Here is an 18,312-nt window from a genome sequence, read left to right on the forward strand (position 1 = left end):
AGGCAAGGACATGTTCACAAATGACTCACAGAAGCCTGAGGGCGACTTGTCTGTAAAATTAAATCCAGGTGTTTTACAACACAGACACTGTTATTTAGCTTAGAATACTCTCATTAAAGTTTTGCACCTCCCTTTTTTTCAGCGTTTTTTAAAGCAGTTTTTGTTCCTTACGAACAGCTTTTTCCTATTCTGGCAAGGATGGTAAGGAAAGAAAATTTTTAAAGGTGAAGGTAAAAAACAAGAGGAGGAATATGAGCAAGGTCAGCACATGGTGAGGCAGCCAACCTTCCCTGGTGACTGTCAGGCACAGGCATCAGTCCCATCATTCAGGAGCTGCTTCCTCTACAGCAGATACAGAGATAACATTCCTATGAAATGTCTGGATGGACAATGCACACTATAAACTGTGTGTGTGCAGAGTGAAGCAGTGTCCTCATAGCCCATCTCCAAATAACCCCCGAAAAGAGAAGTTCCTCACTCTGGCCAGACAAGAAACCTAGGCAGATGAAAGGGGTAGCTAAGAAGACCTGGGTGCTATGAAGTGGCACCTGTTTGGCAAGACACAGAAGCAGCTTTTAAAGGTCTCTCCCCCTTTCATCCCCTTTTCCCATAAAAATTCCCAAAAAATTACAGAATAGTGTTTTCTTTGCTGTTAATGAAATCTCACTGCAAGTAAGTCTGCTGTGACAAAGCTACTTTCCCCAGAAACATCCCATGCTCTTGGGATGGGATCTTGCATCCAAACTTCCAGCTGATCGTCAGTCCATTTTGTTTCGGAGTGCTATTCATTTCTCCCTCAGCAACACCAGAAAAACCCAAACAGCCCAGGCATGAAGTACAACTATAGTATTTCCAATTCTGTTGCCTCCTGAAATGCAGCAGGAGAAACCAGCTCCAGTAAACCTCAGCAGCAGCAGGGTCTGCTGCTGGAGAGAACAAGCAATCCTAATGCCAATGGAGAAGCATGAGTTGTAGTTTCTGGGAACCAATGATGGCCTGTCCTTTAGCAAGTCCAGATTAAACTCACATTTATGTAAATTTTGTAAATGATGTTCAGATTACAGCCAGGCTGAAGCAAAGATTGAAGGTATTTACATTAATTAAACAAAATCACTTTTTAGTACAGTAACTTCTGCACTCTTATTAGGAGGAAGAATAATATAATAAGAATTTGATAGCAATAGGAGGCTATAAACCAAAAGCACAGAGAATTTAAACTCATCCCACAATGATTTAATTAACTTGCTATTAAATTCCAACTGACATTTCCCCCTGTTTAGGAAATGGAACAAAACTATATCTGCAAGCTCTGGCACAATGCAAGAATATCCTGTTACCAAAACAATGAACTAACTCCAAGTTCCTTCTTCCCCATGCACCCACACAAAAACACCACCTGAGTGAAGATGGACATTTCAAACAGATTTCCACTTTAACTGTGGGCATGGGTCATTGTCCAGGAAATCAAAAGAAGTCCAAAGAAGCCTTTTATCTGCTCTGAATGAACAACATCCCTCCTCACACTTAAGAAACAACTGTGCTGATAGGTTGGAAAGGAACAAACTAAACACTGGCTTTGCCTGCCATCTCTAGAAGTAGATGCCAGGAAGCAAGCAAAAACTTGGGTGTCTTCCCAGTCCTGCACTCCATACGTCCACAGCATCCACCAGGGATCACCAGCAGCTCAGCTGCAGGTGCCAGCACAGCTCTGCAAGAGCTGCCACAGCTCACCTCGGGAAGGACCTCATGGTCAGCTCACCTACCAGCTGCTGGCAACAAACTGGTGCCACAAGGTCACAGAGCAGAGGCTCTAAATTATGAGCTGGTGCTTTCTTTCACCTGCCCTCTGGGTAGCAGAGGTCCAAAAAGGCTTCTATCCAAAATGTCTAAAGGTCACCTGAACTCACACCTCGAGTCCAGACAGCACAGATGTCACACAGACTCAGTGTGGCTGTTCCTACCTTGCTGAATGACTCCTTAAAGGCTATCAGCACAAAGTTACGACATCTCTGATTCATCTCAACCATTTGTTTATGGTATAATTACGGTCACTCAGTCTAGTTCTGGGGTTTTTTAAATTCTCTACTTCACTTATGCTTACACCAAACCCCATTCCTGCCTGCCTCACTAGGCACAGAGAAAGTTAAATTCCTCTCATATTATGCTTTCCCATTTTTCACTGCTTCTCAGCCTGATTGCTCCTCAGTTCTGTCAATTCCTGATCAAAACATAGAACAGCAAAGTTATACTCTTACTTTGCTATTAATAAAATACAACAAGAGGAATGTGCAACAAAATGTGCAAGTGCACACGTAACTAAGATGCACACAGAAAAATGTAGTATGGACACACTAATGCAGCTACTGGTACAAACAGTACAGACTGCTCAGTATTATTACTGTGCAACAGCTTTTTAAAACAACTGCAAGTATTACTGTGTGACTGGACACCCAGTGAGGTACCAGCACACATAGAGCAAGGCAGGCTTGGGCAGGTTGGCTCTGTCCACCGGATGGATAGAGCATTCCCTGCTGGTCCTGAGCACACAGCCCTCCTCCCAACACACCTCCGTGGCCGGAGCATCACTTCCAGATAGGTAGCCCAAATGCTCCTGGGAGCTGGGCCAGGTTTGTGTCATTGGAAACAAACAAAAAAAAAAAAATCCCAACAAATAACATAGTCTTGGATTTGAGCATGAGATGCCTTTCATATTTCCAGTAATTCATGTTGGGACTGTAACTACTGTTCTGGCACTTTCCAAAAAGCAAGAACAAAAGGACTTATTTCTTTCCTCCACAAAGCTTCTTGCTGTAAGAGGCATGAGGAAGGAGAAATAGAAGCTTTGCCTCTGTGCTGATCCAGTCCTTAGCAGCCCATGTGCAGGGCTCCAGCAGGAGAGCCTGCAGACCCACCAACAGCACCAAGGCCTGCTGGCCTTTACCTTAGTCCAGAAAACTTGTTAGACCTCAGGTATTCATCATTCTCTTCTTCAGAAACAAGTAAATGCGACTTTCAGCAAGATGTGAACTCACCCGCACCCTGACTTCAGGACAATGTGTTTCCACGAGAGAGGAGATAAGATGACAAGTAATGAAATCTTTCCTACCCTGCCCATCAAATTTAACTCGCTTAGTTTGGGGAAGTGTTATTTCTCCAAATGAGAGAGGGGCACTCAAAGGCCTGCTTTCATGCAGTTAGATCACAGCCCTGCAGCAGAGGCCTGCTCTTTCCCTATTTCTTCCAAACACAATTGCAACTATTTAAAGAAAGCATCTGAGTTAAACATTCTGCAGCGCAATTTATGTTTGGTTTATTTATTTAGCATAAGGGACTTGCTGCAAAGAAAGATTTGAAAGAAACAACACGATCTGTCATGGCAGATACTCCTGAAAACCCATGTTTTAAAGTTGGGCCAAACGGAATGCCTAGACTTAGACCTAAGGAAAGGACCAGATTATATCCAGCTATAGATTTAGCCTATTTAAAGAAAGTAATGCCCTGTTGACTGACTTAGATGTCAGTATTTATTTTCAAAATGTCTTGTTGCAAAGGATTGTTCCACTGAAGGATCAAGTACAAAATTTGCTGTGACACACGCAAAATCCAACTTAGTACATAATGCCTGCATTATACAGAAGTTCATATTTTTATACAGCTTCTCTTTAGAAAATCAACATCCACATCTTCAAAAGAGCCAATATAAAAGTTTTATGGGAAGAAAAATAAAAAAATGTGCATCATAACATGTAATTAGAACAATAAAAACTAAGAAGTCTGTTTACACAAGCTCCCTTGAAGAGTAACTAAATCTGGAAAAAAGAATGACATTAATTCACACCCATTTGTGAATTTAATTTGCTAGAAAAGAGTAAATAATTTGGGTACATCAAACTGCTTTTTGGAAGTTTGCCTGGGCTGTATAGAGGGGGGATGTGAGAAATTTGCCCTATTTTTACAGTTGAAAGCTTCATTGACTCACACAAGATACTTAAGCCTAATATCCTGTGGCATTGCAGTGACCTACATGTAATTATTGCATGCTATTTCCAAAATATTTGTACACAACCAGAAATTATAACCTAAGTTACCAACTAGCTCTTCATTTATACCAGCCACACAAAGATGGACTTCAATTGGCAGTAAGGTAGCTGTCTGATGTTTTTAGCAATCTTTTGGACAAATGTTTGGTCTTGGTTTGGTGTAATTTTCTGGTTTCCATTTTTCTTAGACAAACATATTTATCCTGTTAACTAAACAATGTTTTAAAAACTTTCAGCTGTCCCTTCTCCTGGCCTGCAACCCAACTTCCCCCACTTCAGACATGGGGTGGTCTTGTGTTTATAGGTGTGCATGAGCCAAAGATGTGGGGAAAAGGGAAAGAAAAATATCAAGTGGTCTTGGAATGCCCCTGGTATCACTCAGACCATGTCCTTCCTGCTCCTGCCTTTTCTTGCCCTTCCCATGTATGGAAAGTGGGAGTGCTCTCAGAGGTCTGCTGAAGTTTTGGGCTCTGTGGTGATGGGTAGATGGTGATACTTAGAGGACAATACCAGGGAATGCTTGGGCATGCCCTGATCAAGGAGCTCCTCTCCTGTCAGCCTCCTGTCCAAGCTCACAGACATCGCTGCTTTCAACTCAGGGACTTAAAGAGTTCTTTGTCAGTTATCACGTGAAGGATCATGGTTTTCCAAGCACAAGACATCTGCACTGTCTCACTCACCACACCAGCAACTGAAGTAGCTACTGACCCAACAGCATAACTGGTTGGTACTTCTCATCCAGGTGCTCACCAGCTGCTGGGCTACATCACTAAAACTTCAGCCGTGCCGTTATTAACAGACCCATGCACTGTTCACTATTCACAACCCAATATCTAATATTTTTCACTATAAAACTAAGCTCACTGTGGACCATTTCCACCTGCAGACCCACAATAAAGGATCATACTGCTGAACTCCAAAGAGGCATGTATCTCTTTAATTACAAATAACTTCTGAATGTCCATCACCAGGTTTGTTTGGTCACACAACCCTATCAGCACACGTGATGTGGATGTTGTTCATAGCAGGACAGCCTTTGAAATGTAACCTAAAAGTTCACAGTTATTTCTCTTCTAAGTCTTTTACTACTAAATTGTGCACCAGTTTCTCAACCTTCGTGTGCTCAGAAAAAAATTATCCACAAGATTAAGTTCTTTTTCCAAAGCAAAGAAGATTATCCAGAATTAAAAAAGCACCCTCTAAAAAACAAATCTCAAATGGTTTCAATAAGCCTAACATTCCACTTTTACCTCCCAGATTGCTTCTCCCATTAAATGACTATCCCATTTGCCTGCATGTGTATTTAGTTTTGTGCTAGTACGGAAGACTTGTTATTTCCCACCGTTGTCTCTCTTCTGGGGGGCAGCTGCAGTACACTGCTGCAGCCATCAGCTTTAAAAGCAGTATTCAGTGCCTGACTGGTAGCAGAGTTAGAGGTGGCATACTGCTTCCTGCTGTGGTGAAATTAGTACCATTACCCAGATCTTGTAAAAATATTTTCCAAAAAATATACTCTTTTGAGTACAATAAAGAAAATGCTTTGTCACCATGAGAAGACAGAAAAAAGAACCTAGCACAAAAAAGTAAGAAAGGTTTATTACAGCTATTTTTCACAGCTTTACTGTTTTTATCTTTCTTTGCTGAGGCAAGAGTAGGAAACAAATAGAGAACAGTGCATAAAGCAATGCTGTGAACTGCTTGTTAAAAAAAGCAGTGGCAACCACATGAAAAAAATAAGGAAGAGACTCAGAAACAACAAGAAATTTGTATGCCAGGCTGCAGCTAGAGAATAAAATTTTGCATGAAAAGACAATATCAATTTTTTCAGCAAAAAATGTAATTCAAGCTTTATGACCTGAATGCTTCTTTATTCACTCTTTCATTCACACATACATCCTTTTCCTAGAGGGAACAATACACTGGGAAAAAGTATAACTTTTAGTAAAACTTGAAGAGAGCTGACATTTCTTTATGCTAAGGCTTGGCAATATGACACGAGACTCTTCTATGTTTAACAAGACTGGACCTTTAAATTCCTCTTGCATAACCAGTACTAGATTTTATCGCTGCAGAGGTGTATTTTACAATTATTAAATAACACAAAGGTGTTCCAGGAGGAACAATACTGAAATCTCCTTTCTTACGAAGACCCTCCAGCTTCCCAGTGATCTCTCCACAGTTTCACATGGTCAGCAAACAAAATACTCACTTATTTCTGAAATCCCCAAAGGCTACATTAACCTGAGACCCTCTCAAGTGCCACAAATCCGAGCTGACCAAAGGCAACGCTTCCTCCACACCACGTGTGTGCCGTGATGCCCTGTGTGATCAGAGCTGCAGCGCTGCTGGCTGGAACAGCTGTTGGCTTATTTACCTGTAAATGCTCAAGAAGCACCAAAGGAACTCACTAGCACCTCATATATTCCATGTAAGCAGAATGGCTCAGTCCCATCTCCAATTTTAATCTGTGTTCATAATTTGCAAGCAGAGAACCTAAGTTAAACATCTTGATGTTTTACCTTGGTTAGCATTTAACATTGCATTTAATTTTCCTTAAAGCACAACTTATTTTCCCTAGCTGCCAGGTACTAAAACTTGCTATTGCACTCCTTTAACTAAACTCATCACTCATTTTATTAATCAGTAGTTTGTATTGTACTGATGGACATTTATCTCGGCCAGAGCATATCCTAAAATAATTTACTCAAATTCCCAAAATCTACATATTTTAATGTGTTGAAGTTGGAAAGAAGTATAACACTTTTTAAGTTACTAACTTTTTTTTACTCATGATGTTTAGCAGACTCCCATGAAGGAAAATAAAACTGAATTAAACTAATTACGAAGAGGTTGAACAGAGAAATTCTTTTGTTATCCAGTGATATTCCATGTTTTAAATTGAGGTAGTTTTCTTCCTTCATGAAGAAACCAAACCTACTCTCTTTTACCATTCATACTTTAAAAATAGAAGGTTTTTTTCAGTTTTGTTTCTCTAACCCTTCATTAAAGAGAGCAAAATAATTTGATAGAAAGGAAAAGAACACTTCCCTATTCTTCCCACACCCTGAGGCAGTTTCTCAACTGCCACCAATGAGTTGATAGGCTGAAATGAACAGTGTATTTGCATCTACAAAATAAACCATTATTGCCCAACATGCTTTACCTCCTCAGCTTGTACCCTAAAAGGTTTTACCACTATAATGGATTGTCTTTGATTAAAAAATTCAGCAGCAAGCATATCTGTACAATATAAATTATTGCATTTTAGGCTTTCAAAACATTTGTCAAAAATTTTCATTTTAAAGTAAGGTAGAATAATTTTTTTAAAAATTGTAAGGTAAAACTTGTGAAACGATCTTCTATTCTGCCTTTATAGCCATCTTCTTACATACATTATATGGCTGGTTATTTTTATATTTATCTGCTGTTAAACCACTAGTTTCTAAATTCAATCAAAAACTGACTCACAGATCATTTAGGGTTCTTTAAGGTTTTACTGAGCCAAGTTTAGGGTAGCTTGGGTAATTTTAGTAAAACATAGAGCTAAAAGGCAAAGAAACCCTGAACCAGGGGAATATTTGGAGAGGTAAACACAGGTTCATCAGAAACTGAAGTTTATTTCAGAAAGACAGCTCTGCTGCTGTTCTGCTGGCAAGTGCCAGGAGGCGGAATTGCCCCTGGTTTTATCTCCCCAGAGTCACATCAACACTGCCTTGCCACAACAGCTTAGCCAGTACCTGGGTCTCTGACAGGGCCCTGTGCTAAATTCCCAATGGGGTGGCTCAATTTTTTCCCAGGGCATGATCTGGTTACCCGCCTGTCTTGTATGGGTAAGAAATACAGTAAAACCAGTGGAGGTGCACTGTGTCTCTCAGGACAGGAGGCAGCTGTTTATGGCGCTGTAATGCAACACAGAACACACATTTGGGTCCTCTGCTTGTAGCTGTACCCAAGCCCTTTATCTCCCAGTATGTTGGAGCTAATTACAAACTAACTGAGCAGTGGCACTTCTCCATATTTTTGGGTACTCAAGAACAGAATTGTTGTAAGACAATAGTCAGAGTAACCCATTTTTTAATTCACATGCAGGTCAGCACAGTTTACAAAATAAAGGTAAAAACCCAGCTTTAGTCTTCAAGTGTGCTTGAGGAATGATAACAAAACAAGATGATTGTTTCTTATAGGGCGGAGTAGGACAGAAAAGAAAAACTTCTGTGTCACTGAGGTTACTGCTCTGGACCACATTAGAGCTCAGTCTGGGCTATCTTAACTGCCAAGAACCCAGAAAATTACTCCACCAGCTTTCCATGGAACAACCTTCTCCTTAAATCTCATTACAATGAGCTGTGCCTAGTTATAAGCTCTAAGAACGCCTTTTCTTTTTGAGCAGCTCATGAAAAACAGCAAATAAAGCACCACCATGTCTTTAAAGAATTCAGCTTGTCAGTGTTTTTGTGACACCTGGAATATGCAGTATAAAAGGCACAGATCCTCATCCAACTCTAAGATAATTCACTTGACTTCAGAATTAGTAAATATTTAGGCTGAATAACAAAATCTGAAGGATATTAAGCATTACTGCTCCATTCACAACATGCATTTATCTGAAAGAGGCTTACTTAATTTTTACACACCTTTCTTACAAACCTTTTAAAAAATGTCTGAATCCTACTTGAAGATACTCTCTCGGCCAGTGCTGCCCTACTCACAGACAAAGTCCACAGGTGTTTTTACTTATCTGGAAGCTTTCTTTCTGCCTTCAAAATGAAGTAGTCCACTGCTGGTTTGCACGCGAATGGATGACCCAAAGCTTCATCCCATACTCACATGCTTACTAGCAGGTTGACTCTGAGGTAAAGATCCAGGGGCCAGCACTGGAGAGCTTGCGGGGCTACAAAGTTCTGGGAAAGGGTTTGGGATGGCCGGCAAAGATGATGTTCGGAATTGCTGCTCCTCTTCCTGAAGACGCCTGTAAACACAGAAGCACTGTGCATTAAGAGGAGCAAAGTGGCATCACTAGACCTGGCTCTCCTGCCTCAGGGTTTGTGATAATGACACTAAAGACAAGGAATCAAACCCACTCTTTTTCTAGGTAACTACTATACAGTTACAGCAACTCCTAGTGCAAAGTAGGTAATCGCATGTAAAAAATGACCAGTCAGGCATCCATGCTTGTTTTGTTACTCATAACTTGATTACTTGGGTGAGTAACTGAGGTAACTGTGCAAATAAAATAAAGAGAAATATCTATCTGTTCTCACTGTTGTAAGCACTAGATTACAAGCTTAAGCTGTGTGTGCCAGAAAGTCAGTAAAGCTCTTCCAAGCCAATGTGAAAGAGGAGAAAACAATGGCAGTCACTCAGAGCCAAATTCCAAGTGGATTTGGAAACAAACATGTACCCTACTGTAGAGTTCTCTAAGCTGAGACTTAAACCAATATTGTCACCTCATTATAATACCAGATTCTATCTCCAAGCAACTCGGCATTTCCCAGAGAAATGAAAAGGCAAAGAGGTGGCTTTAGCAATAAGCAATTAGCTGGAATTGTACCCTCCCACCACCACACAGTTACTGTGCAGACAAGTTTGCATCCACCAAAGTATGTCTCATGAGTCTACATGTAACAGAGTTTCAAGTTCCAGTTTACAGTACACCTGCAGTGCCCACACCAATAAAAGAAAAACTAAAACCTACTAGAAAAGCTGTAAGACCTATTTGTGACTACACAGATGGCTTTTGGTTTCCCTGCTGCCAGGGCATCACCACTGAAGAAGCACTAGCTGACTGCAGCAGGCTGCCCTTCAATGCCTAAGCAGAAGGCACCATCTAGTGGCAATCATGAAAGTTTCCAAATAACTAACTCCTGAATTTGAAAAGCAAATCATTAAAAACTCAGTTTGCTCTCATTTTTCTGCATGCCTTCAGCAAGCAGGGCCTATATAACAGACCTGCCTGGGAGACAACTGCTGGGTTTGCCCGTGGCAGCATCTCCCACTCTGGGTACTCGCATTGTCTTTGCCTCTAGCTGGGGGATGGCAAAATTTAACTACTGTGAAATCTGCTCCACAGGTAACTTTGTCCTGCAATTTAGTTGCCTTGGTATTCCATGAATGAGTCTTACAGATCTGGGAGGTTGCAATAAATAGCAGGTTCCAACCGTACCTATGAACTATGCCAACAACTACTTGACCTGCTTAATTTTTTTTTTTTTTGTGTTCCCCATGCGTGCAGCTCTCTACAGCACAGGGTAAAAGGACAGTGTAAAATTTTTCAGGCCAGGAGACATGTCATATCTGTGCAACAGGGCGCTGTGCTGCAAGTTTTTGACTGACCTCCACTGTAAGAAGTGGAACCAAAGACTCAATACAATTAGAAAAGTGTGGTTTCCTGAAGCTGGTAGTTCTCTGTGCTGTGCTCTGCTGCGCCTGTACTGCTGCCAGTGGATCATTTACTTCATAACTGATACACACATAAACCTGTGCTCCTAGGAGACCACAGTCAAATCACTCTGTTCTGGTGGCAAACCAGATGGGTCCAGATAACCCTGAATAGAAGCTTCACCATTACCTTCCTTGATGTTGATAAACACAGGATGTCCTGGTGTGCATGGAAGTACAGATTTCAAAAAAGGCAGAGTGTTCTCAAAATAGGAGTTTCTAAGTTTTTAAACACCAAAAATAATTCAAGTGTTTTGACTGAGATATTTACAAAATATCAACAGCTATAGTACTTCAGAGAGTACATTTCCCAATACAGCCCCATCTGAGGTTAACTATGAAATACCTGCAGAACTGTAATGAGGGCATCAGTAGCTGACTTAGCTGCACTGCATATCCATTCAAATAGAAAAGCTGCCTGTCTTACATATACCATTCCTATAAGCAGCCACCCATTCTACACTTTCTTTTATTATATTACTACTTTTCACTTCCTTCAAAGAACAAATTGTTAACTAGCAGGAAAGAGATTAATTTGACTACTCATGCTGACAGGAACTCCCTTCCTCTTGCTGTCTAAAAATATTTTAAGAACCTGTACACCACATATGTACTCCCCTGTCACCATCAAGAGTTTTCCACTTGAAGCCTGAATTCCAGTCCTCAGCCTTACTACAGGGGGACAACTTTAACACTTTTTTCTGGTAATGACTTACACAGCACACTCAAGTGAGTGAGTTGAAAGTGCTCTGTGAAGAACAGATACATAACTAAGACATGCTCCTTTTTTGTTTGTTGGTCTTAAACCATTCAGACAATCCACATAGAGAGAGGCACTTGCTGTATATCAAAAGTAGTTGTGCTTACCCTTTTGTTTGTTGGTCTTAAACCATTCAGGAAACCTCCACATAGAGAGAGGCACTTGCTGTATATCAAAAGTAGTTGTGCTTACCTTCATCTATCTACATGATCTCTTACGTTTAATAAAACCTATAGACTGTCAGTGGACACCAGACTTGAAAGCACTGGTTTTAACAGTACGGAAAAAAATATAACTATGGATATAGCTTCTGCCAACTGGTACCAATGACACACTCCTACAAATCAGTGACTGAAGAAACCTCAAACCATGTCAAGAGGAAGGGTGATAATACATGGAAATATTATGCCCTTCACCTACTTAGTACACTTTTCTATGCAAAAGGCCAGCATAACATTAAGTTCCTTACCAAAGTGGACCTGCTATTTTAAAATATATGTCTTTTGAAGTTCTTTTTCTTTTGTCAGTTCATGACAACTTATGGAAAAGGAGGCGAGTGCCATGTCCCTACCTGACTGCCATGATGCGCACTGGCTGGGAGCGCTGCACCTTCTGCCTCGGGGACATGGGCTGCAGGGTGCTGGGCCCCGAGGAGGGCAGCTGGCTGCGGTTCAGCTGGCCGTTCTGGAGGAGCGGAGCGGTTTCCGACTGCATGCTGCATGTAGAGTATAAACTTTCAAATGAGGAATTCATGTCGTTTACCAAAGCTTCCAGGTCCACATCGTCATCTGAAAGACAAAATAAAGGCAATGTAACACACTTGGAAGTCCCAAGCAAAGGAATGGTAAGAACAAAGACTACATTTCAGTAAAATTGTAACATAATTATTTAACTACATTTTTACAGTGCAAATTATTATTGCAGAAATAATGTATTTCTCTTAGAGTAGAAAACCACAACAAGCAAGAGCCAGCAATGGAGATTTGTTTTGTCTTCCATGGAGAAAAGCTATGGACACAGAATAAATATTACAGTATTTACTCTCTCTCTCTCCCTCTCTCTCTCTATACACATATGTGTGTGTGTAACCAGAATTTGGTGGGATTTTTAATAATGACAACACTAATGTGAAGCACCACTTCACTTACTGATAAACTGCCATATATTTCCAAAGCATATCACTTCCAAATACCTCAGTTTGGCTTGGCAAAGTATCAAGTTTAGATTGTCCAACACTGTAATAAATACTTTGCAAGATGGAATAATGTAAAAGAGAAAAAACTAAGACAGTGCTGCAGTCCTGGAATACATCATTATACAAGTGATTATTACATCCTGTTAAAAATCCTACCGTATTTTTGTGATATGGTATTTTGAAGGGCAGTCCAGCAACTTTCATATAAAAAGATCTATCTGTATCCTTGCTTTTGCAGTGTGATACATAGACTTCTACCTTAAAGAGTACAAATTAAATCAACCAAGGATGTGGTGTGGCTGGCTGGAGGAACATCAGTCCCTAAAAAGGGCACCAACCTTTCTATATACGCCACCTTACCTCACTGTAAATAAGTAACTTGTGCTGAATCATTCCTCCTTAACGATCATAATTACTCTGCAAGACAAGAGAACTCTGCAAGCCCTTTGCACTAACCACTCTCTGAACTCCTCTTGCAGAGCACTGTAATTACTCCCTAGCCACAAGTTACATCACTCCCTATCAGGAGTTCAGCAGGCTGACGAACACACACATCGATATCTGCTTCTGGTTACAGCACAGCCACTGCCTGAACAGCTACTCCTGACCAAACAGAGCTTTGTGCAGCCAAAAATGTGCCCTCATTTTCCAGCTGTATCAACTAGCCTGGCAAAACATAACACTGCTGCCTGCAAACTTTCTGTCTCACAAAACTCTTCATGATAGGGATGGAAAGTAGAGACAAACGATGGAGCTGGCAAACACACACTGCTTTGCAGCTTAAACACACTGGGTTTTCTAATACCTATTCTTTTGCCATGTTTTCTAGGTAAATGAACCAGCAGAAGCAGCTTGCAACCAGCTGCACTATTTTCTTTTAGATACCATAAAAGATTTTGTACAAATATCACATTTCTTGAGGATATAATCTAAAACAGCATCATTCAATTTCTGTCCACCAACAACATGCCCTGATAGCCATAATAAGATCTGAACATGGCATTTACATGGCAATTGAATTGGGATGCTGATGACCTCCATTCTCAGTGTTGGGTGAACAAAAGACCTGCTCAGAATTAAACAGGTTTCTGGTCATGCCCCTACGCCTGAGCTCTGTTTAGTGACCTGAAACACCATGTTTCTCACTGCAAGTCAGTAGGCTCTTTACTATAAAGCAACAGCCATTAGCCTTTACTTAGAATGTACTCAAGAGGATTTCAAGGTTTGAACACGTAAAAAAAAAAGAGAGAAAAAAACCCACCAAAACTGAAAGGAAAAAAGCCACCCCAAAAACAGGTTTCTTCCTTTCAATTATTTATGGTAATTTCCCTCAATTTTTCTATTTAACAGCTACTACACTACTACTAAGACTCACCTTCACTAGGTAACAGACACTTAGCCTTTACTTAGAATGTACTCGAGAGGATTTCAAGGTTTGAACACGTCAAAAAAAAAAAGAGAAAAAAACCACCAAAACTGAAAGGAAAAAAGCCACCCCAAAAACAGGTTTCTTCCTTTCAATTATTTATGGTAATATCCCTCAATTTTTCTATTTAACAGCTACTACACTACTACTAAGACTCACCTTCACTAGGTTACACCATCTTCTCTGAATGTCAGCTAGTTGATGCATTTTCAAAAATCTAAGCTTTGCTTTTCTTGGACAAAGTCTACAATAATTTTCCTGCTATTTTTAGTGATCTCGAGACAGAGCTGCAATTTAAATTTCATTCCATCCTCCAGATTCTTATCCTCTTTGGAGAGGACATATCGAAAACACTTCTTGAGCAATCACAAGGGAACCACAGAAGCAGGAGCATAAAGAGGGAGAGGCCGAATTACAAGGCTTTTAAATTTTATCATTCATCTAAAGTACTGACCTGTAGGGTGTCAGATGGCTGTCAAGTAAAAGCTTAGGGGTTGGATGTAGGAGACATAAAAGACAGACCCTGACCACAGAGTCGGAGTAAATTACAGCAACTAACAGCAATTGTTTAGCATGGTGAAAAGCAGAAAGGGAAGAAAGTCGAGGCATTTATTCAGTGGAAGTCCATATGGCTTGGTCCCTGAGGCTGCTAATTTATTAACAATTTAGACAAAGCTATTAGCCTGCAAGATCGTTAAGTTTTCAGGTGATTCTAACAGGGGAGGAATGATTAAGAGTCATCTCAAGCTATCCCTGAATAAGCATATAGTTGCAAAGGTGTCCTATGTAGGTTAATATGCACAAAATGAGGTCCTTCATGCAAAACACTAAGCAAAACAAGTACATAGTTTAAAGCATTAAATTACCATTAGCAGGCATTTAAGTATATCAATTACACTCCTAAATTCAATTTCTAACAGGAAAGGCACTGACAAGGTGCATATAGAGTTCTCCTAATAATATGCTGCACTGAAGTCCAGAATCTGGTTTCACTTCTCTGTCAGCTCCTTTTCTCCACGGGTGCAGCACTGTTGATAATAGCCCTCAGTCTTGCTATAAAACTTTTGCAGGAGCAAAAGATCCTTAAGATCCTCAAGCTTTTTGAAGACAAAGCCTGCAATCTTGAATTTCATACAGTTTCATCTCTATACAATGGCATTTACTACTAAATACCATTATGTTTTGGAGACATTTCAGCATGATGCAATAGGAAACCTCACTGCCGTAGCCTACACCTCGGAAGTGCCAGCAGATGTCTCAGCCTGCCAAGTAATCCAGGATGTTACTGTGATGGCTCTCCACAGAGCTTAACTAAACAAAAATTAAATAAGCCCTTCATAGGATTTCTAACTGTTTCAACTATATGCAGGCATACTGTTCAGAAGTGTATTTCATATACAGTGCAATCCTTCAAATTATCTCTCTACCAACCAGTGAGATCCCACCTCCATCAAGACAACACTATGCAAAAAAAAAATAAATTACAAAACTGTCTTTGAGAAGGCTTGCTAGTAAACAGCAAAATTTGCATATCATTGGACTTTGATCCATCACAGCACCATGCACACACAGATTTTGTGACTGACCTGAAAGAATCCAGCATGCAGAGTTACAGGTAGCTGAGGAGCTTCCAGCTCCCCAAATATCTTGCATACATGCACTTCCAGGGATACAAAATGATATTTTCCTTAATCTGTATGGAATATCGGTCATAAAATCAAGGAGTAGGAAAGTGGATATTCAAGGTCTATTCTTCCATTTCAACTGAAGAGCACAGAGGCTACCTATCACCTCCATGCACAAACATGCAAACAACTCTTAGCTTCTGACTGTCATTTTTAAATGAGAACACTTGCAAAACCTAGGTCTGACATATTTCTGGTGGTGAACAGGGTACTGGCAGTTTTGTAGATTCTTCTGTGAACTATGTTCTTTCCCAAACTAGAACCAAAGTGCACACACTGGCAGCTGTCTGAACTTCCTTTTGTTTCTTTGCCCACAATTTGTTAAACTTTGGCTTTGTTCAGAAACCAGCTCCACTTGATGTTGCAAGTAGTATTTTTGGTAAAGTAAATCATGATTTCAATTACAAGAAAAGATTTAAAAGTTACATTCAAGGAAAGAGGAAAACTTTGTTACAAAAACTCTACTAAGCTAGTTAAGCTAGCTAGATAGGTAAGCTGTCATGCTCCATTTAAAAAGAAAGCACCTTGAATACATTTTTGATATTTCCAAGCATAACACAGGAGGGCTGATGACCCCTAAATTAGGCCTGAGCAAACTTTAATCTGTACTTAACCATGTCCCACTTGCCTTTCTGCTTCTAGCCCTTCTCTATCCCCTCGATCCTCATTTATTTACTTATTTTGGTAGTTGTTGGCCTTGACATGTTAAGCTCAGCTAACAAGACTAAGCAGGATCCCACTTATTCTGAAGCGACACAAAGCTGAAATGATCCTGCTCATCTTCAGCTGTGCCAGCTTCCTGAAGAAAGCAGGTATTTTCACGGCTGTCAAGGGGCTCACTGCATCACAGAAATTCTATTTACTGAAAAAGAGATAAACATGGAAAGAATCTCAGCTTTGGACTACAGACCAGGATGCATTTAATGTCTCTAAATGAATGTTCAGCAAACAGCCTTCCCTTTCACATATTGTCCACAGTTCATAGGGAACACTTTGAAAAACATCACAGGACCTAAATTAGCTGTGACTTAAGAGGCTTGTAAAAACATTTTATTTAAAAAAATAAATAATTTCCTTTTTGTTTGCTTATTTTTGAATTTAATCATCCAGCATTATCCCTTGTACCAGTTCCCAGAGATAACTAATGCAAGAGCTACTAGGAATTCAGTAGATTTATAAAAAGACTATAGCACTTTTCTGTCGCCATGGAATTATGTCTGATACTATAGGAAACCTAACAACACATCTATAAACAAGTGTTTCTTGTGTAGATAAACAGACAGGCAGCTGTTGATTGATCACCTATTCCTATCTGACAGCCTAACACCAGCAAAACGAGTTTCAGAGCCGCACATTCAAGAGCCATCTTGACAAAACAAAAAAGCTATGATACACCTAATATAAGATTTCACTGAAGTTAGCTGAGTAGAGCATGGTATCCAAGTTGTGAGTAGCCCCTCTAGCACACATGAATTAACTCTCAAGGAAACAGATGGAAACAGTGGAAGAAAAGGAACACACAGTTGCATACAGTCTACCATCCTGCATTGATGATGCTGTGAAACACTATGTAAATCACAGGTGATACATGGAAAATGCATTTATAGTAAAATGAACAGAAGAACTGTACCAGAATTTGAAAAGAGAAAAAAAAAAGACATATAAAGTACTTGTGGTATCTATCTCAAGATCCTATTTCAAATCCTCTAAAACCACATGTAAGCTATTCTGATTCAAACTGGTGTTGCAATTAAGTTTTGCAAGGGTTTTGGCACTGTGTAAATCTCATGTTTTAGGATCAAAAATGCAGGTAAGGATTACCACAATGAGGTGTGTATACAAACCCTTTTCTAAGACTACCCCTCATATTAAGGGCACAAGAGCACTGTAGCATGTCCCTCCAGTACTGTGTCCAAATGCCATTTAAAAAAAACTTTTTAGAAATCTCCATCACACACATTTTTTGAAAGTGTACTATTACTGACAACACACAGCTGTAATGATGTAAAAAGAAGTCCATTCTAGGTAACACTCATACTCCTCTATTACTTTCTCCCTCTGAGCATGTTACTACACTCACTATGTTTACACAAATGTCTCATATTCCTCCATACTCTGGTTTCAGCTTCCACTAATGCCACAGGCACCAGTTAATCCGTAATTTTCATATAATTGGTATCCACAGCCCCCTAAGGATGCATGTATTTAGTACTTGGCAACTTCTACACCTCAGAGAGATGCATGCAACAGAAGGTGGATGATAATAAGCAGATCTCTTACAATTTTTTAAAAACCTCACAGTGCCCTCTACAGTGATGCTACAGCTGAATGACACCCTCTGTTCCAATATCAGCTTCAATTCTACGCAATCTCTCCCCTCCTGATTTCTTGAAAGCTCCATATGGATGGGAAGTTTAGCACAAGAAACAAAAAGACAATATAAAAAAACATTTGCAAACCCTATGCTTTCACACTGTTCTCCAGATCAGAGAAGGCTGTCAGACAGAATTACAAAAATATCAAGACTGCCTCAGCTGAACATTAGAAGCTTAGAGGGTATTTTTGTTCATTTAAAGTGAAAGCAGAAGACACAAACACAACTTTGTGTCCTAGAGGCATCACTAACCCCAGAGTACCCACAGTCTGAATTAAAAATACAAGCTGTAACCCCAAAACTTTACATGTCCTGTAAGTCTCCTTATGGGCCTCTGCACTCCTTTCCTTTATTGCATTCTAATGCTCTTCAGCTTAAGTGAAATCCTCTATTC

The 18,312-nt window shown here is 40.0% G+C and overlaps 1 protein-coding gene across 4 annotated transcripts in view; it reads right to left on the reverse strand.

Annotated features, from left to right (window-relative positions):
• The window catches only part of GRB10 (growth factor receptor bound protein 10), a 145,439-nt gene that overhangs the window by 44,474 nt on the left and 82,653 nt on the right, over nt 1-18,312 (reverse strand). For all 4 annotated transcript variants that reach the window (XM_039714762.1, XM_039714760.1, XM_039714759.1 and 1 more), the window contains 2 exons: nt 11,810-12,026; nt 8,868-9,009 (listed from right to left, as the gene is read on the reverse strand). In XM_039714762.1, coding sequence (XP_039570696.1) covers nt 8,868-9,009; nt 11,810-11,991 — 324 coding nt within the window. In that variant the 5' untranslated portion in view covers nt 11,992-12,026. The remainder of the gene's footprint in view (nt 1-8,867; nt 9,010-11,809; nt 12,027-18,312) is intronic.

The sequence above is a fragment of the Passer montanus genome, unplaced genomic scaffold (assembly GCF_014805655.1).
Source record: "Passer montanus isolate IOZ18808 unplaced genomic scaffold, ASM1480565v1 scaffold31, whole genome shotgun sequence".
In the NCBI taxonomy this organism is placed as follows: Eukaryota; Metazoa; Chordata; class Aves; order Passeriformes; family Passeridae; genus Passer; species Passer montanus.